This window comes from Danio aesculapii, chromosome 3, assembly GCF_903798145.1.
Source record: "Danio aesculapii chromosome 3, fDanAes4.1, whole genome shotgun sequence".
NCBI classification, from domain to species: domain Eukaryota; kingdom Metazoa; phylum Chordata; class Actinopteri; order Cypriniformes; family Danionidae; genus Danio; species Danio aesculapii.
In genome coordinates this window covers 40,351,867-40,374,208 of record NC_079437.1, presented here as the reverse complement: position 1 = coordinate 40,374,208, position 22,342 = coordinate 40,351,867, and the positions used below count along the sequence as shown (strand labels likewise).

Below are 22,342 nucleotides of genomic sequence, written 5' to 3'. Positions count from 1 at the left end.
CTATGTATTATTTCTTATACAATATATTGTTCAAAACTATAATAAAATCACAATTAAAGTCACTTTATTATACTGTACAGTTAAATTTTCAACATCAGAGATCAAGGTTCCATATTGCAATGGCAAATAAACAGAAAAAAAACAGTGAATCATGAAATCCGGATTTATGATAATGTTAATTATTTAAATAATTATTTGTTAATATGTTAATTAATTAGTTGAATATTTTTTTTACAGTGTAGTGATTTTTCAGTTGTCTATATAAATTGCAAATTAAATAATTTGATAGTAAGAAAGTAAGATTCTGCATCCATCTGTCATTTTGGGCTTTTCATAAAGTGTTTTTCTACTCTTTTATATCATAGCACTTTATCAACAAGTGTCTGTAGGATTCAATTAAAACTGTGCATTTTTATAATGCCATTTTTACACATTAAAACATAAGATTTAAAAAACACTTCGAATATATCTGCACTGTCTAATTCAATAAACTGGGGAAATATGGTGAAACTAGGGCTGCACAATATTGGAAAATCTGACATTGCAATATTTTGTTTTTCTGCGATCTACAGTTGAATTCAGAATTATTAGCCCCCCTGTTTATTTTTTCCCCAATTTCTGTTAAACAGAGAGAATATTTGTTCAACACATTTCTAAACACAATAGTTTTAATAACTCATTTCTAATAACTGATTTATTTTATCTTTGTCATGATGACAGTAAATAATATTTGACTAGATATTTTTCAAGACACTTCTATACAGCTTAAAGTGACATTCAAAAGCTAAACTAGGTTAATTAGGTTAACTAGGCAGGTTAGGGTAATTAGGCAAGTTATTGTACAACGATGGTTTGTTCTGTTGATTATTGGAAAAAATATTTTGCATAAAGAGGCTAATAATTTTGACCTTAAAATGGTTTATAAAAAATTTAAAACTGCTTTTATTCTATCTGAAATAAAACAAATAAGACTTTCTCCAGAATAAAAAATATTATCAGACATACTGGAAAAATTTCCTTGCTCTGTTAAACATCATTTAGCAAATATTTAAAAAAGAAAAAAACAATTCAATGGGGGGCTAATAATTCTGACTTCAACTGTATATTGCGATATACTTTGTTATACTTGGAAAGAATTTGTGGTCACACTTTATTTTAAGGTTCAGTTCTCACTCTTAGCAAACCATTGTGACTTTTGCTTCAATAAACTCCTACTTTGCTCCTTATTAATAATTATTGAGGTAGTTTGGGTATTGAGATGTACAGTAGAATAAGATCATAAAGAACATGTGCTTTACAAGTGCCAATAAGCAGCCAATATCTCAATAACATGCATGCTAATAAGCAACTAGTTAATAGTGAGAATTGGTCTCTAAAGTGGTACTGAATGTATTAATTTTGATTGACTTGGGTGAGTCTAGGGGTGTGGATCATGCATAACATGTAATAAACAAGCTACAAGCATAGATAAATGCAACAAAGCAAAGATAAAAGTGAAATAAGCAGTGCATGCTTCATGGTTTTGTATATGTTAAAGTAAACATTACACTGCAAAGTCAACTCAACATTGCATATCTATGCGATATGACTATAGCGGATGCACACATTGCGATATCGATGCTAAAACAATATATTGTGCAGCCCTAGTGATACCTATTAGCCAATAGTTTTCTTTTTCACTAGCAATATACACCTTAAAATGATCAACTAAGCATTCTCTCCCCTACTCAATACCTATAAAGAGGAATTTGGAGATACATGTGGAATTTATCATGACATTATATTGCAGATTTTTCCCTCAGATGATATTATATGTATTTCAAAGCCGTCTGCATGACTTAAACTCCACCATCCATGAGCAGCTGAGATGAACCATGATGTTTTTCTTCAGAACTGTGTGTGTCTATTTACTGTTCCCATGACTTTTTAATAGCAACTTTTCATCCATCGCTCTCCTCTGAACACAGCGCCAGCTTTGTGCTATTTAAAGACGGTGGGCGTAACAGTGTGTGTGTACATTCTGATTCTGTGTACTTTTCATCCTATTCTCTTTGTACCCAGCAGCTGTTTAAAAGCAACAAGATCTGCACACTTTTTTCCCTTCCATCACCACAGATAAAGCAAATAATTTGCCCATATCACGGAAACACGCGGTCCAGGCGTTCAAAGATCCAATAACATGAAAGAGATTGAAATCAGAAGCACTAGGAACATAAATATGCGCTGATTATATTCCACAATCTCATCTATAATCCACACGGGCAAGCGTGTAATCAGACAGTCTTTCTGTGGAGTTTGTTAAATAAATAAAGAACTGACTTTAAAATGATATTATTCTCAACTCCAAAAGCCCTAAAGAACTGATTCGATATTAAGGTTTAATTGCGTCTCAGATCAGAGTTATTTGCATATGACAAAACACAATCTTGCGTAAACAACGCCATTAAGGCAACAGTACATTTAATCTGACTATTAAACAAGCACACTTGGGGGAAAATGGCTTAAAATGTCAAACTTTCATCATATATTTGTGATCACAGAGCTTAAATCAAAGCACGTCAGGGGACTACGAATGCTTTATTCTGTGTACAGCAGACATGCCCAAACTAGGGCCCATGGGCCAAAGTTGGCCCTTGGTAACCTTTAATTTGGCCCCGCTATGCAGTCTTAGAAGAGAGGTAGTTTTTTTTGGTACTTTGTTTTATTTTTAAGCTAGAAAACAGCAAACTGAAATTAAATGTTTCAACTAAATGTTGTAAATGAATCAGATTTAAAAAATACACCGCCACTGATGAATAGAAGACAATGCAGAAGACATCAGGAGATGCAGGCGCAGCTTTACTGGTGTATTCGGCATTGATCTCCTTGATTTTATTGATGTTATTGTAATAAGTTCATTATAAAATGTAAAAAAAATCTATAGCATTATTTAATATGTTTAAATCTATATATTAATAATATGAGATAAATTAAAAATGACCCGTGGCAACTTTAATGTAATAACCACTCAAAAAATTATTTTGCTGCTTGTTCAACCTATTTATGCAAAATGAGCTTAACACAATTCTTGAGATTTTTTTTTTTTTTTGGCACAACTTAATTATTTTATGTTTAATCCACTTAAATGTGTTTAATTTTGTGTGGAACAACCTGGATGAATTGTGTGGAACCCTGCATTTTTCACATTGCAGTTCGGTATATTTACCTTCGGCCCATGGCCCTCAATCAAGTTTGGTTTTTGGCCCTTCATAAGAAAAGATTTGGGCACTCCTGGTGTATAGGGTATTGGGGATTGTTTGGGGAGGTTTTACAATACTTGTATCAAATCAATACGTTTTTAAAACGGTGTCTTAACAGTGCCTAAAGCTGATTGTTTTATTAGCATTAAATAATAGAATAAAAAGCCACAAAATGAAAGTAAATCGCATTAAAGAATGGCCTTATTTGATTATTTGTTTATTTTGATATTAAATTAAGCACATTTAGAAAACACAACACATTCACGATAAAATTTACCTAATCCAACCAGAACTAATGCAAAAAACAGCACTAATAAGAGAAAAGTAGTTGGCATTCTTGATATGCTAAAAAAACACCTTCAAAATTCAACTATTTGCAGGAAAAAAACAAGGAGTCAAAAAAGGAAGTCTTCAAAATATCACTGTTAAAATCTTCTCAAATAGATGCCCTTATCCTATTAAATGATATCTAAACTGTATTGGAAATGCATTTGGAGAGAATTACTAAAGTGTGTAGGGCATTTGTTCAGAGAGGTAGATGGCTTCATGGAACTTCCATTTCATGTTCACCTCCTACATATATCAGAGCATCTGCTTGACTGTATATATTATTGGTGCACAACAAGAAGCGAATTTCTAGTTCGTTCAAATACCAAAGTGAAAATACTGAAATCTGCGTTCATTTCAGAATCCAAAACCAATTGTAATAAATATAAGTGGTCATATCAGTCACGAAGCCAGAAATATTGATGCAGACCTTAACTAAATATTAGTTATCCATATATAGGTCAAACATTTATTATTAAATATTTATATATCAATAGGTCAAATATATTTAATTGCAGCAGGTGCTCTTATAATTGAACACATAGACCTTGAGATGATACTTGTAGAGTTCACTGTAAAAATTCATTAGTCTTACCTAGAAAAATTTAGTAAACACATTGCTTTAAAACCATCGAGTTGACTTTATTTTAAAAAATGTAATCCGTTGGAACTGTAAAGTTGACTTAATCTTTATAATTATGCACACGGTTCATTTACTTCATAATATTAAGTCAATTAATCACATTAAAAGCAATGGGTTCACCAACTTATTGTTTAAATCAACTAATCACTTTTAATGTGTCATTATTTACTCAGGGTGTCCACTGGGTATTGAAAAGTTCAATTGAACTTAAATTGAAAAACATATTTTAGGCCTTAAAAAGTCTTAAAATATTGTATTTTAGGTCTTAAATTATTTTAAACAGGTCTTTATCTTCCTGTGTCCATGTAAAGCTACCTGATCGAGCCAGCACCCATCCTATCACCAACAATCCATCTCATTAAACCTTTTAACAAAACATGTATTCATTAACTCTATTCACCATGGTTTAATAACCTTCCTTACAATAACATTTGTGTTTATAGCTACCCGGTGAGGACACTGACCTTTACAGACTGTTGTGAATACATTTAGCTTATTATAGTTTTTCAAACTTGTCAGTTTGTTTTTAAAGAAAGTTTATGTTGGAAAACAAGTGTGTGTAATGAACTAGAGTTTGCTTTTTTTGCCACATTATTTAAAATATATGTCTAATGAATTACTAAATTAGATTTAGATGGGATGGGTAAAAAACCCTTATTATTTAGCCCTGTATAAGTCTGAAATTCATAATGCTCTTATTAAAGTCTTTAAAATGTCTTAAAGTCTGTGTAAACTATAATTTGCTGAGACTTTTATTTCAATATGTTGATGTACTTCCAACTGAAACAGAATATTGAGAAGGGGCAGGGCTTTCTTTTGAGCATCATTCCCTTATAGCAATCTAACGGTATAAGAGGTCATATTATTAATATACAGTTGCTATGGAAGCTCTCATGTTGACATTAACAGAACGACCACTTCAAACACAAGCAAATGAACAGACTTTCATTGATGATTACCGAAACGAACACATTTTTAAGTGGATTAACTTGCACAGATTCATTGTTCACCTTAAGAATAACAATGTGAGCTAGCAAAATAAACTTTGCACATTCTGATTTCACTTAGACTTTAAATATGACTTTGTGAAATCGGCAAAAACCCTTTACTGCTTTGCTATACAAAGTTCAACCAATAGAATCTTTATCTCAGGCATGGTGGGCCACAGTGCTTTAGGATAATGAGCAGAGACCAATCAGGGGCTGGTTTACATTAGGAGCATGCTCAGATATCCCATTATTTACTCATCGGCCGCAATATAATTACCTCTTACTCATTCCATACATGTTTACTATATGCAGATTTTTTCACGTACCAGCCAGCGTCACCCTGTATAGCCTTGACACATAGTCATGTAAGTCTCAGCCTTTTAAAATAACAAGGGGGGTTGAACATTTTGACTATAGTGCAGCACGAAGGCTTGATTTCCCCATGCTGAGGATGGAGTGTCATGTGTGCGCGAACTCAGCCAAAGCTCAAGGGGAGAAGATGGACTTAAATTCTGCTCTGGCAACAAAATTGTATTCAGACTGACACTTGAGGACCAGAAGTCAGGAGAAGCTGGCAGAAAGTAAGAGCGGGAAGGTCAGGAGGGGTTATTGGGGAAGAGCTCATGTCGGCATGTGCGTCCGTTCGTCCTTTGGAAAGTCTGCATTTCTCCACTACTAAGGTGCACTGCTGGTTTGTGATGAACCCTGGGCTACTACAAAGCCTGAGTTAATTAAAAATGTCAAACGCTCTCCCACCCGCATTGAGGGCCTGATTTGAACTGCGTTTAATTTTTCATTGAAATAAGTTTAATTTCCTGAAAGCTCTCTCTCTCTCTTTCTCTCTCCCCTCAGAGTCTGATAGTCGCTTTGTGTTAAGTTCCTGATTGGATTTCACTGGAAATGTTTAAGCCACAACAACATTCTTATTCACAACGTTTCTTTCCAGAGGAAGATTAAGGTTTTACCAACGGATTTGCTGTAGTTTTTGTATAAAAAAATGGAAAGTAAGAAATCTTTTGAAGAATGACTCTGACCTGCGGATGAATATATTTTTATTAATAGACAGTAGGTTATGTATGCTTTACTTTCTTCTTTATATAAAAGTGATTCTGTCGTTTAAAGACATGAAGTCATTGAAGTGAATGATGACACTTATTTAACATGCAGAGAAATGTTTTTTGTTCTTGCATTAGAGAAGAAAGTAGATTTTTCTGCAAAATTTGCTGTCCGACATTTCTATAATTTAAATTAAAACGTACATTTCTGATGTCTTCTCTAATGACATATACTTGCTTATTTACCATTTAACGTCAATATGATTTCAATATTATAGCTATTGACAATAACTACAATAATTTAGAAACAGAAACGGTCTATTTTCAAGTAGAACTGTATATATATACAGTTAAAGTCAAAATTATTAGCCCCCCTGAATTATTGGCCCCCTGTTTTTTTCCTCCCAATTTCTGTTTAACGGAGAGCAGATTTTTTTCAATAACTCTTTTTTAATAACTCATTTCTAATAACTGATTTATTTTATCTTTGCCATGAAGACAGTAAATAATATTTGACTAGATATTTTTCAAGACACTTAACTAAAGGCTTAACTAGGTTAAGTATTTATTAATTACAAGCATATATAAAAACGATGATTTTCTGGGGAGTCATACCATAACTGAAGACTATTGAAATATAGAAATTGAACAATCAAACGTTAAATAGCATGCTTATTATGGTTTAAATAGTTTAATACTGTAATCTAAAATAATATTTAATAAAATAGTTATCCTTTAATAAATAATCAAATCCTGCAATGTGACTGATGCAGATATACACATTGCGATATTAATGCTCAAACGATATATTGTTCAGCCCTAATATTATATATATATATATATATATATATATATATATATATATATATATATATATATATATATATATATATATATGATAACTAATTTTAAACTAAAATTAGCCATATTCTGCCACTAAAATTTACATATTATTCATTTTTTATATTATTTATATTGTGGCGACGCTGTGGAGCAGTAGATAGTGCTGTCGCCTCACAGCGAGAAGGTCGCTGGTTCGAGCCTCGGCTGGGTCAGTTGGCGTTTCTGTGTGGAGTTTGCATGTTCTCCCTGTGTTCATATAATTCTAAATATTCAAATGAAAAATTATGTTTTCATTGTAATAAATTTACACAATCATGATGTGTACTCCTCTTTTCCTCCTGCATTTACATCTACTATGATCAGTCTGGCCAGACGGCCGCTGTCTTGTCACTTACAGACAGTCTAACAAAAGGCGAGCAAACTCATAAATAAAAAAGAGAGCCATGAATATATGTGACGGTGTAAAGTGGGCTGGGACACGTCGGCTGGAATGCCAGTATCCCGGGGTACATTTGATCCAGCGCCCATAGCAGACAGTGCATGATGAATGTTGCCCAGAGAGAATTAAAAGCTGTCATAAGAGCGTCCCGCCACACTGAGATTAAGCCCCAGAAAGGCCTCGACATCCTGGGAAGGTCTCTGAGCTCCGTGGCAGGTTGTCTCATTCGCCTGTCAAGCGATGAGTTGTCACTGCCTATAAGACCGAAAGCACAGGAAAGCAGAAAGCTAAATTCCCGGAGGATTTCTAGGATACCTCAGAAAAGCAAGTCTGTAAAACCCAATAAATTCAGTATCCAAACATAAGATATCGCTGTTTAAATTTTCTGTTGTTTAGGGAAGTGTAGTTTGGGTTGAGATCTTTAAGCTGGTTATTCGGTTTTTGATACATCGAGGTATTTTGCGAGTAAGCAGTTGTGTCTCTCAGTAAACTGCAGATAAAGCAGTAAAGTAGATTATATCTGGCCCTGGGGACCAATGTACAGCATTTGTGTGACTGAAATCGCAGATATAGGAAAAGCATTGGGATAAAATAGGCAGCATTGAAGTTAAGGAGGTAGTTTTCTTCTTGTGTATGCCAGTTTGTAGGCTGTCAAACCACCACAGAATAAATAAAAATGCTTTGGAAATATCGGACTGGCATTCTTCTTGCCCTGTCTCTCTGTGCTTAAATTTACGGAGTACACTGTTTACGATTTCCTGTAGAATCTACAGTAACTTAATGGCAGCCGTTCATCAGTAACTTACTGTAAATCTATTACAACAAAAAAAACTGTATTTACAGCACCATTTATCTTGCTGTATATGTATTTACTGTATTGTATAGCTTTACTGTAAAAATACTGTAATTTTCAGAGTGCAACTTTAAAATACAGTAACATACTGCATAACTGTCCTACAGTAAAATAGTTCATATTACAGTTAAATACTGTAATTTACAATTATAGGTTCTCAAACTTTTCTTTATCAAGTACCACCTCAGAAAAAAAATTGTCTCTTCAAGTACCACCATAATGAGCAGTAATGAAATCCAGTAGCGTAGTAGGCCCAGTAAAGCAGCTACAGATCTGCACAGTTCAAAAACGTGGCAGAATAATTCCTATTATTAAGAATATTATTGTCAGCCACTATAAACATTATAAACTGTCTGAACATTAACACTGTTCTGTGCTTATATGTAAAACAAACAACAACAACAACAACAAATAAAAATGGCAACATTTAAATTAAAATGTGCTTTTAAAAGTTCAAAATGGTATGTTACTGTTCTTAAAAAGTAAAAAAAAAAAAAAACTCCTGTACTTAAATATAAAGTATTGCCAAATCAAGTGTTGTAAAGTAAAATGTTGCCTGGACCTCAGAAATATAGGCTATATGTCATCATATTCATATATAAATCATTTTTGATAAATTTTTAAATATATGTAGCATGTACCTATGACACATTTGATTCCTCTGCGTACCACTAGAAGGAAGCCCGCGTACCAGTGGTTTGAGAACCACTGGTGTAGACAATTATTGTGTAGCAAGATTGTCAGATCTGTCAAATATTGTAGAAATATAAAAATTAAACTATAATGTATATATTACATTACATTTCAACTCTCACAAACATCATCAAAATAGTGTCCTAAATATTAAATTATTTTAAAGTGCAGTTCCTGATTTCTGAGGCTGCATATACATTTTAAAATGGCATAATAGAATGAAAATGCTACTGATCCATATTGCTGATTTTAATAAAAACAATCTTCTATCCACACTATACAGCATAAAATGTGTGATACATGACCTTTCACACTTACTGGGCATATGTAATTTTTCTGGAATCCAAACTAGCAGTCTGCCGTTTGAGTAATGGTCATATGTGTGGAGCTTGACGAATCAGGGAACGATACGAAATAGTACAGGAGACCAGTCAGAGAACGATTGTGGATTGCCATCCCTCTGTTTTTAAAAGTCTGCATTCCAGTTCATCTATATTAAATACTGGAACACCAGCATTTCCAAACTCAAAATAGGTCATTTAGCGTTTCTGTGGGTCAGAGATGGAGTAGTGTAACCGTGCAATCATAACCGTAACAAAACGAATATGTTTTAACACAAAAACGAAGATATGAATTCAGTTCATAATATTTCTGAAATTATGAATATATTTGGTTAATTTAATTCAACAAAGAGTTACGACGTGAATTTGTGAAGGAATACAATTTTAGGAGAAATTAAAGAATATAAAAAAACTTAATAGTTTATCAGGTTTTAGAGTGATTTCTAAATCTGTACAAGACTTTGTACATGCAAAATGTGTTACATCACACAGCAGTGTATTTCTAAACAAAATTTATTAATATTTATTAAATTATAGCAAACAATAATAAGTTCAAAATATGAAAACATTCCACCTTACAACAGTACTGCAGTTTTAAATCAATGTTTTTTATTAAGCCACAAGGTCACACTATGATATGTTCATCTTTTATTGGTCACTCAACTTCATGGTAAATGCTGTGAGTTCACAGGCTAGACTTTATCGGTTATAAATTTTGGGAAATTTCTGTGCATGAACTTTTTTCGTATTTTCACTCTCCTGCATACTGTATGTGTACAAATGAAAGGTGTGACTGATATACATACAGTGCTTGGTAGACTACTTAGAAATTGTGCAACGTGTAAAATTGTACTCTACAAATTACATGTGAAAAAGTGTAGTTAGTATTTTAATCTAGATTACTCATTTAAGGTAATGTATTGTGAGTGATTACTTTTGGATTACTTTTAGATTAATTTTAACTCATTAAATCTTAGTGGAACTTTTAAATAAGTATTTTTGATCAATATGGATCAGCTGACAAAAATGAATATTTAAAAGTTAATAATTTTTGATAGTGACAGGATGTTATGAAGAAAATGTGTAGCTTAAATTTTTAGCAATTTGCATAATTATTAATCTCATGGTCTGACTGATTGAGAAGTATTTTTATCTTCAAACTAAGAAACATGCATTACAGATTAATTTACATAACATCCTTGAACATCCTACCCACCTTACTTTTCACGTAAGACACAGCAATTTGTAAATTGAACATGTCAATCAATTACTGTTATTATTAGCCATACAAAACAGCTCATTATACTGCTTGATATCACAAAATAGCATTGTCTTGCATATTATTGTAACATATTTAGCTTATGCTTCGTCCCACTTCATTTCGACCATAATGAGATGTATTTTGTGTAGAGAATTGTTTTAAATGTATGATTTTTTTTTGTTTGAAATAAAAAATCTAATCAAATCAGACATATTAATTCAATACTGAAACGTTAATTATTCTTTGAAGTATTTACTTAAAGTAACCAATGAATCAGAAGTCTCGCACAATTTATGCATTCAAAAATAAGGTGGACATTTTGAATCATCAAACTTGCACTATACAAAACACAATAGGATTTTTTGGAAAGGAAATATAGAAACAAATAGTGTGATTAATCAATTATGCGCTCATTTGTACTTGACTAAATGCTCTTTTTTCTTTTCTTTTTCAGAAATACACATCTTGGAAGAGTTTAGACACTTTATTGAGTGTTTGTGTTGCTAAGGTTGTTGCACGGTGATACACAGTTGTGTTAAGCTAAGCAACCGCAGCCATGCTTTATCTGAAATAAAAAAACACATCTGTTGACCAATCAACTTCAGGAACAATGCCCTTTTTAATTAAAGATAAATGATTCAAGGTTGTCACAATACTTCTACTATGCTTACAACAGCAACGCCATTACTTTGCCCTTGACTGTAAATTATATCTGTTGATAAACAGTAATCTTTATTGCTGATGGAGTAGGAAAGATTGCACTCTTGGCATCCACGACATTGACCTTTTCTGTTCGTGTGCGTTAGTAACGTGAGCTTAGTGCACAAGTAGGTGCTATGGTTTATGTCTGTTGTATCATCACGGTTTTATGAGAAGCAACCATAACTGAAACAGTGCGTTTTTATTTATTTATTTGCATGTATTGAATGAAATGTTGAGCAATACATTATAAGAATGAGCCTCGCCAGCTCTTAAAACATCAAGGTTTGATACAAGTATGCTGAATTGTGTAGTTTGCTGTGGTCAGCGCTCTTCCCGCCCTAATCAAGAAGATCTTAAGATACCTCAAGATGGCGCCGTTTTTCATGACACATTTTGTTTGCGTTTAATCACGATCTTTAGCTTTCTTACGAAACTACACACTTCATTCAGTGTAATCACAGTGTTACTAAAATAATATAAAGAGACTACATTTATAGTTAAATTTAATAAAATGACAATATACAGCACAGTAAACAAGCCTAATGAAACCTTCACGAGCCAGTGTTGTTTATAACTTCTACAAGCTCATGTTGCTAATCGAGGTTTTTGCAAAGCTGTTCTCAGCTATTTTAACGATGCTGTATACACACAGTTAGATATACACCACCATTCTAAAAATAAACCTTTAAAACAAACTCTATTGTTCTCAAACCTACCCAAGAGCATTTAAGAGAAAACATGGGCTGAATCTGATTTGGGTTTGAGATTGCAAGGAAATGGAAGCCACAGCAATCTACATTTTTATCTTTTGGTTCTTTATCTCTCTCTCTCTCTCTCTCTCTCTCTCTCTTTCTCTCTCTCTCTCTCTCTCTCTCACACACACACACACACACACACACACACACACACACACTAGTCATCTGATTCAAAAACAACAGAGTCTGTGGGAGGTAGATCATATCTTTATTTTATAAAATTGACCTTTTGCTAAACTGGTAGAGATATGCAGCTTTATACTGCCATTTATCGGATTACAATAACTGCAGTCTTATGTTACTTTTGGAAACTCTTTTGGTAAAAATGTGTCTGCCAGGAACAAAACTGTAATGTTGAAAATTGTAACATTTGGAAATGTCAGAAGTTCACATGCCCTGAAAATTAGTCTATTGTGCTAGTATTCCCTCATGATTGTAGCTTATTTTCTTTGTGCTCAAGACAAAAAAAGTTTACCAAACATGCTTAGAATCTTGACAATATGCCATGTATGTTCCTATCAGACTGGCCTGAAAACAATCAACCATTCTTTTCATAATCATCAGAAGATATTTATACTTTCTGTCTGTACTGTTTTTACTTAGACATTAGGTTATTTTCTGTATGTTAGCATGTTCATATCTATCTGCATAGTTCGATTGTAAATCTGTTCATAGCTAATACAACCTGTATGTAATGTTCACAGCACATCTATCTGTAAAGATTACCAATAGTTTTTCTATTGCACTTTATAACTTATACCTATATCATACACTTGCTGCTATTGCACTCTTGGTTAGACCTAAACTGCAATTTGTTGCCTTGTACTTGTACATGTGTAATGACGATACAACTGAATGTAATCTAATCTAATTTTAGAGCACCATTCAGTTTTGTGGAGCTGAGAATATTACATATTTTAAAGAATGATGCTCACTCCTAAATATAAGGGTTCCAAAATAGAGATTTGTAATATGCCATTAAAGAAAATGTCAGTAAACTGTTCTTTAAAATCAACACTTTTTATTCAGTTTGATCAACACTTCAATAATCTAAAGTCTTTTGTCATATAATTCATGAAACCAGTGACACCACACACAAACTTAGGTCTGTAAAATAAAACATCAGTAATAAACAATAAAATAAAACATCTGCCTGATGCTAAAGCTATATTTGCTTGTTTAACACTATTAAGTATAATACGCAAGCATGCATGTAAAGGGAAAAAAGTAAGAGACGTAAAAGCCAACGAAACCGCATGACAGTTAGCGTCAGTAACAAGTTTCACCCCCCATTATACATTTTCTGTGCATTTGCATTATAATTACAAACATCCACCTTCACTTTTACAAGGGAAGTATTCACAACGGTGTGTGACTTGCAAATTCTTGATGGCCATTACCTTGCTTATTTGCACATTTCAGGAAAAAGGCCTGTTACGCAAAGCAAAAGCATGCAAAATGTGTGGTGGGGGGAGGTGGTTCATGCAGCCCAATTTAATACTTATTTAGATAATTTCTGGTTCAAATAAAACTAGGTTTGCATTGTCCATATAGACCTACATTACAGAAAGAAATATGTACATTGTGTAAAAGTGTTTTATTTTGACACACACTGATTTAGAAAACAGTACACAATGAAACGGGCACAAATCACATCATTTTTACACTTTATTATAAATGAACTTACATTTGATTGTTGCTGATGTGAAATGTTCATGAGGTTCTAACATGTTGCTATTTTTTTGAATCCATAACACCATGTTGTAGCATGCACGTACTTAAATTAGTGCTAACATCTAAAACACAAGACATTTATCTTTTCATGTTTATTTTAATGTTTTGTTTGCATACACTGCACATTGCCTTTAAGGCACATTATAGCATAAATCAATATTTGTATAAACAAAACACACAAAAAAAAAGTATACAGCATAATTGGTAATATTTAATAATAAAATCATGTAAGGGTTTACATGTCTTGATTTCTCAAAACATTAGCGATATATATATATATATATATATATATATATATATATATATATATATATATATATATATATATATATAGTCTCTGATTTAAACAAATCTATATATAAATATAATTAATGTTTTAAGAAATTGCACAACAAAATCAAAACTTAGACATTACAATAATTAACAACTCTACATTTATAAATTACATTTGCGTCGTAAATTCTGCATTTTTTTAATGTTCAGTAAATATGTCCGACCATGCTTAATCCAAATTAAAAGCGACGACAAACATCTAAACAAAAAAAATAATCATAAACCCAACACTATTAAAGTAATAGTGTTGGTATAGCTAAAATGTTTATTTCTACGACCGTCATTCGACATCAACACCCACCTTTAACAACCGAGAGGACAGACGGTGACAAAGGACGAGAGAAAGGATCCATAAAGCAACAATCCATACTGATTTTTGGCCACCGCAAAAGGCGCACGGCTGAATGTTAACCATCATCCAAAGGAAAATTAGTGTTTTATCAGAGTAGAGTTAAAATTGCCAACGTGATCAAAGCCGAACGCGTCTGCCATTTACCGCGCTCCGCTGGCCGTTAATAACACACGAGCTCGGAGAGTCATGATGACCGCGCCGCGCCTCGCTTTCCGCGGCAAATCAGCGCTATTGTTCCCATGAGTCCTTGGGGAAAAAGGCCTAGTCCCGAAGCTCGGCGTTTTAGCCGCAAGTGTTGTCATTTTAGCAGGAGTTGCAGTTGAGGTCTGCTCTTTCAAATCTGACAATTCACACAGGTCTTTTCCGCCTGTGTGACCCGCTTCCACTACCTTCACGAGGACGCCTTGAAACCGCCTCGCAGTAGAGGCGCACGACAGGGGTGGTTAGAAACCGCACCAGGTTTTTTTTCTAATCATCTTTTTTCTCTCCCAATGTGGAAAGGTCTCGTGAACTAATCGATTGATCGTCCAGAGTTTGTAGTTCAAGTTCAGATAAATTCGTGATGTCATGCTTCAACTGACTGTGAATGGTTGATTCAGAAAACTGGGAAAACAAGCTTGTATGTGTATTATTTTGATCATGAAGCACAGGAAAGCATTTTATTTATTTATTTTTTAAAGTCTCTAAGCAAGAGTGAAAAAGCCCCTAAAAACTTCCCATAAAGCCCATTTTTTATTAATAGGACAAAAATCAGTTTCTAAAAGTTATTCAAATTTTATATTCACACTGTACGATATAGGATATAGACCAGGGGTGCCCAAACGTTTTCTTATGAAGGGCCAAAAATCAAACTTGATTGAGGGGTGTGGGCCGAAGGTAAATATACCAAGCTATTACATTAAAGCTGCCATAGTAATTTCCTGATTTATTAATATAAAAAAAAAATAACTAGAAAAACTTCAATCATATTAATAATTATATGCTTCTTTACGTTTTATAATCAACTTCTTACAATAAAAACATAAACAAACGTTTATTATAACACAATGTAAATACACAAGTCAGGTTGAACCTGCCTTTGCCTGGATTTGCTCATTGATGTCTTGTGTATTGTCCTCAATCTTCGAGTGAGAGTATTTACCTTTATAAAAATCGCATTTACGATACTTAATTGAAACGTTTCATTTAATTTCAGTTGACTTTTTTTGTAGCTCAACAATTAAACAAACTAGCAAACAAAACATTACATTAAATAGAACTGGCGATCTCTGTTGAAGGCATTTGCTGCAACCTTCATTTTATTTCTTCTCAGATGGGATGGCGGGCCAAATAAAAGATTACTATGGGCCAACTCTGACTTGTGGGCTCTATACTTTGGGCATCTCTGATATAGACCATTTCAATGTGGTCAAGTCATTGGCCCATGAACATTTCCTGCTTGTTATCAAACTATTTCATAACTGTATCAAGAGGCAATTCAATCAGAACTTAATGTTAAAACAGCTGTCATAACATTACTTATCAATATGTGTCTCTTTTTGGATTCTCTGAAGCTATAGAAATTAAAAATATGAAACAGGAAATACCTTGGGACCATTGGGCCCAACATATTTCCTGTTTCACATTTTATACACACATACATACACACATATACTCTACGTCAAGATATGCCATAATCACAATCTGTTTTTGAATGCATATGGCTAATTTAGATTTTATTCTGTTAAATAAGGCTGTTAATTAAATAAAAATAAAAACTAATGAAATTAAACAAGTATACAGTTTTAAAGGTTTAAATGACAACAATGCACTTCAAAGTGAAAACATTTGAAAAAAACAACGCTTTATATTATGAGGCCTTTCCTGCATGTTACTTGTATTTAATATAATAACTAACAATGATGCTTAATTACAAGCAAATAATCTATTCCTTATTCTAACCAACCATCAGAATCATATTTAGGGATTTGGGAGTCCTAAGTAATTCGAGCGATGGGACCCAGAAGTCCTACAGTAATATGCGCACTTCGTATTTGTATTTATATATTTATTTAGCTGTCTTTTTCTTAAATCACTCAGTCTTGCTTTCTAGATTTTTTATCTTAACTCATCTTTACATAAAAAAAATTGTTTGCTTAAAATGAGTTCACAGCTAAAAATAATAAATAAAAAAAAATTAAATTTTCTAAATTTTCATTTGAGATTTGACTGCTGGACTGATCCATGATTGGGGGTGGGGGGAAACAATATCACAGATGTACTAATTACGGTAAATTTGTATTTGTTAGACAACAAAATATGATAGAAAATGACATTGTATATAATTTATAGAAACTCCTAGGTATTTAAATTCACTATTCACACGAATCTACGCAGATGTTATAGAAATATTACACACCTGCAGAAACCGTCCACTAAAGTTTCCATTTTTTTCTGTTAAGAACTGTTGTGTTAACATGACCTAAAATATCAAGTACTGAATATAATTAATATTATAACTTCCCCCTCAACAGCGTCTAAAACAAAACCCCTTTTAAACCCCAAGCGCCCCCTTGCGGTTCCCGGACCCAATTTTCAAAAAGCTCTTGTCTTAGCTGCCTTTAGTAGTCCTACAACTTATCCTATAAACGCTTTGGGCTCATGTAGGGTGTTGCTTCATTGAGTTATAACCAAGTCCGCTTCCGTCTTTTAATGAGTCGAGTTTGAGCGGCCTTGAAACTGCCCTCCAAAAATTCTTCGCTTGTTTTGATCATTGAAGTCTTGAAGGAAGGGGAGCTTGAAACAGTTCAACCTCCTTGTTCCATAATTGGTTTTATAGAGCTGGCGACGAGCCAAAGTGTTTACATGGAGTTGATTGACACCTCCGTCGACCAATCACACGCTACGCTGTGGAACGTGTCGGGTGAGATTCGCGGAGGCGGAGCTTGTTAAACAATGCTTGTTTCATTGCAGAAGAGTTTACCGAGAGCTACAGTGGTTTGAACAGAGGGCCTTCCCCCTGTATGTGCTTTCGCTCTGCGTAACTACGGATGGTTTGTAAATGGAGTCTAAGAAATTTTCCACCACACGTCTCCCGGATTTTGCGAAGAAACTGGATTTTATAAACTGAGTCGCCATTTCAAGTAAGCCGTCGCCAGCTATCACTCCGCACATGATCCGTTACACAGTAACATGATGTTTATGAAGCGAAATCGGAAACTCTTTGAAAAAGAGTGTGTTTTCGCGATGTAAACGCGGAGGATAGTTTGACCAACGAGCTTTAACCCTGCTTTATCTGCAGCTCACGAACGTAAACACGGTGTTCGGGCGATTAACGTTTGGGCGGAAAAGTTTCGTTACTGAAAATTGAAACGGGAAAGTTTGAAACGTGGCTGTCGCTCGGGTTGGTGTTGCCATCGTGAAGCATGGCTGTATAACGCGCGCCTATCTCAACTTTGATTCGTCATTATTTATTTTATTCCTGTTCTCAGTTACTTAATCTTGACATTTGCAGTAACATTTAAGCTAGTAACGTTAAAAGTTGCCATATGAAAAGGTCAGTCGAAACAGTCATAATTCAAATAACTGTAATTATAACTTTATAAAGTAAGGCGTTAACTTCATATGAAAGGAAGAAGTGCAATCGCCTGCGATTTATGCTTAAATAACTTATTCCAGTAATATTAACCATCTATTTAAAGGTAAAAACGCACAATATAACGATGGGAACTGATCAGCGGGCCATTGCCAGATCCAAACTGCTTATATCTCCATGCAAATTTGCTTAATAGCTTTCTGACACAGCACTGGAATAATGTAAGTTTTTCAGATGTTAAATATACGCATGTTCGTACGGCGTAAGAGCCCGATTGCAGTGTATAAACCTGGTTTGTTTTCATTGAACCGCTCCTGCGGAGGTCAACAACACAGTCCGCTAATAACCTACGAGGATTGAAAAATGTTACTAAAACTGTTCTACAATCCTCAACCGGTTTACATCTCCAAAATCGACATCCGACATTCGCCCGTGGTGGTTGTTACGCGCGTCCGTTTTCTAAAAATATTTGTGGTTTTTACTATTACCTCGCGTTTAAACACATTGTTGAAATGTTGTTGTGTAAATATGTGCTCGCACAATTATAAATATGTCTGTAATCCGTTTGAATGAACCTATAGGGCACTTATTACGCGAATGATCGGCCAAGTCTCTACCGAAAGGCTGGATTTTCGCACACTTTACTGCCTTCAAGCAGATTAGGAGAGGCATTACCGTGTGTTTATCCTAAAACGGACTTTTCGCGAGTGATATTAAACGTTTTGATGTCTGTTTGCATCCTCAGCACTCGCACTTGAGAAGATTACTCTCTTTTTCCAGTGATCTAGTTGAGATTAAAACTGCGTCATTATGTGACAGCACTGCTTGTCTTCATCTCCGTGTAATTTTGGATTTATTACAGTAGTGATCCGCATCCTCCAAGACTATTTTATTCTTCTGTTTTGTTTTTGTAGGTCGGCAGAATGCCGGATAAGGACACTGATTTGCCTAGGAATCTAGGGACATTATAGCCTTTAAGACTGGCTCATTCGGATTTACCCGATCGGACTGTTTCTTTGATCAAGTTGGGTCATTGTGGATGATGGATGGCCGAGACTTCGGACCCCCCAGATCTGTTCACGTACCGCCGCCCATTCTCTCGGGGCTGCCCATGGAGTCACACCGACTCGGCGCGGCCGCTGCGGCCGGCAGAATACCACCGTCTCCCGGCCATCTGGGCGCGGGGCACCCGGCGGCTCTACACACTGGAAAATATCTTTCATCGGCAATGAACCTACATTCTCACCACAGTAAGTGCAGTTTTAATTTTCCCCATTTAAAAATGCGTTTTTAAAGAAGTGAGAAAAACACAAAAAGCAAAGCGCTTTCCTTTCAGACTTTTCTTTACAGAGCTCGTTATTTCATATCGCTGGACATGGCTTTGGGTAAACACGGGGAAGAAATTGATAATGCTTAATAGGGTTAATGATGATGTAATGCGTCGTTTATTTAACTACATATGGACGATGTTGTGTGTATAAAATCCGTGTTATGTTGATTCACCTTAGCAGAACTCGCGTTCATCTTCAGATCGGCTACAAACGCTTATAAGCGTGTAGTTGTAGTCAAACATTTCTGCGATCAGTTGTTTTCAAAAGCAGTGTAGTTTCAGCGCTCAGATCACCGTACAATTCTTCACTCGCCCTCGAACAGTTCTCAAGGAAAATGCTAAAACCGTGGAAAGTAATGCGTGTTGGCACAAGTTAAATAATTCAGCTGCTGGAGTAAAACACAAGGGGTGTGTTGGCCAAAAGACCTAATGTTTTAACTAGCAACCATTGAAAATCGACAGCATGGATTCATGACTGAAATTGCCCCATTTGTTTTCCATCATCCCCCCCCCCCCACTGACTGGGGCAAACAGTACAATTATTGCTCCTCTCGAGTGAACTATTGCTTTCCCTGTCACCTCAGCTCCGACCCTTGTGCTTAGAAATGCTCTTTAAAGTCCAGACTGCGTATTAACAGAAAGTATGATTGCAGAGATGCAGCTTTAAATGTACATTTAGATCTGCAAATGTTGTGACCCAATCTGAATGCATGTCGTTGATTTTACAGTAACGTGTTGATATGTTGTATTGTCATGTGGTTTAGTCATTATATATATTTTTTGTTACCTAATTTAAGAAACACAGATCTTTATGTTGTGGTCATTATAAGATGACTAATGTGTTGCACAATTTATGTTGAAAAAGTCATACTTAATGAGCCTTTTCAGGAAAAATGCACTAATTTGTACTCCATATAAGCGTCGGCCCATACTTTATCGTTTAATTGGAAGCTAATGAGAACATTGTGGTGTTATTTCTGTTCAAGAATGCAAAAAATGAGTTTCGAGAAAGTGTTATGTCTTTCTGCAGCTAATAGATTAGAGTTTCTGTTACTGTCTCTGATTATTGTGGAACTGTCGTTGCTGTCATGTGCCATAATTAAGATGAACGTGTTGCTGTTAATATAATGCAGTAGTCACTGCTGTTTATTGTTATAGTTGTTTAAAATTCTAAACTGTAAGTCCTCATTAAACAAACGACTGTCGAACTGTGTTAATGATGCCATATAGAGGAGCTGTCTGGTGTATTGGGGCTGGATACAATGCAAATTATTTGAAACAAACATGAGCAAACCATAATCTATGTCAGTTTGTCATGAAACACAATAATGATTGAATTGTTTGGTAAATAATAAAAGTCTGTGATGTTTCAATGTAGTAATTTTAAAAGCTATAGTATGGCATTAATGATATATTGTTGATCTTTTTATGTATATAGTTTTAACGTAACATACTTTTTTTTTAAACCCCTTCAACATGATACAACACTGCAGACCTCAGGAGAGAAAGCTTTTAGATCTCTGTGAAAAGGAGATTTGACTTTGTTTATGATTGTTTAAGATGTCTGCAGTTTTCCATTCATTTTTCTATCTGCCTGAGAGAGAGCTTTGTATTAGTAGTTGCCGCCCTTAAACTAACCTTAGATTATGGCATTTTTACACTGTGTTGTTGGATGTTTTATACTGATAAGATTTGGCTATAGCGTAATAAATAAATTGTCACTGCATCTGACAGTATCTTACCCTTATTGGATAATTAACATCCAGAGATGATTGTTTTATTTGTATTGCCTTTAGCTTTGATGAGTCATTTAGTTCTTTGAACAATAAAAAAAAATGCTGTGTGTGTATGCATCTGTATACACACACACACATATACATATCTCTATCTTGCCATTTCTTTGGTGCACAATCAATAGAACCAAGACCTTCAAAGGGCATGTGGTGCGTTTGCTCATGAGCACAAATATGTGCTGTTGTTTTTTTTTCTCTTAAAAATCTGTCAGTGTTAGTGCTAAAACACTGTTTATGGTGCAAACACGCCACATAGTGAAGTAATTGTGATTCTGACAACATGATACAAGAGCATTTATCTTAAAAATGTACTCCTTCCAAAGTGGTTTTCAGATTGCCTTTCTTATTGACATGTTTGTTTGGATTTTATGGCTTTTTTTTCATAAATGGTCTTCATTCGTAGTTGCAGTAAGTAGCGGATGCATCATATGTTTATGGAATGACTCAGTTTCCTGGGAACTGCCTGAACATTCCATTCTTTCCAATAATAACTGTTCAATAGCCAAATTTCCTCTGTTTGAAAGCGAAAACAGATCTCAGATTCTTGTTCAGTCGGCTCACCAGATTCTATGGAATATGTTGTTTTTGTGTCTATGTGGTTTCTGGAAGAGCGTCATCTAAGCGGGCTATAACTCAAATTTGCTCACCGTTCCGTATAGGTGCACAATATTGGGAAGTGAGGTTTCTAAATGATATTTTCAAGCACTTTGTACACATGCATGCTTAAGTTGTAAAGCAGGGCTGCGTTTGAACTCAAGTTTTAGTACCAGGTTACGAGGCAGAGTGGCTTCTGCTTTGCTGGATCTAAACCAAGTCACATGCTGAAAGACTTGAGGGGGATGTAAGCAAACTTCATGCCTGAAATTTCATGTGGGTTATATGAAAGTGTGTAATTTGAGTCCTAGATATACATGGCCTTGCATGTTAGGTGGAAAGTAAGCAATGTCATTTTGTTCCATATGTGTGCTTTCCTACCATGTTCAGAACTATGTTGCTTGTACTTCACTTACTAAACGCTAAAGCTTTGTACAATTGTGAGGATGAAGGAATAAAGCAGTTGTTTTGGAGAGGTTAGAACCCTGTAAA

The 22,342-nt window shown here is 34.6% G+C and overlaps 1 protein-coding gene across 4 annotated transcripts in view; it reads left to right on the top strand.

The window, feature by feature from the left end:
* The first annotated feature begins 17,516 nt into the window (after positions 1–17,516).
* Positions 17,517–22,342, top strand: part of tnrc18 (trinucleotide repeat containing 18) — an 81,128-nt gene continuing 76,302 nt past the window's right edge. For all 4 annotated transcript variants that reach the window (XM_056453975.1, XM_056453977.1, XM_056453976.1 and 1 more), the window contains exons 1-2: positions 17,517–17,681; positions 19,048–19,383. In XM_056453975.1, the coding sequence (XP_056309950.1) occupies positions 19,173–19,383 (211 nt within the window). In that variant the 5' untranslated portion in view covers positions 17,517–17,681; positions 19,048–19,172. The remainder of the gene's footprint in view (positions 17,682–19,047; positions 19,384–22,342) is intronic.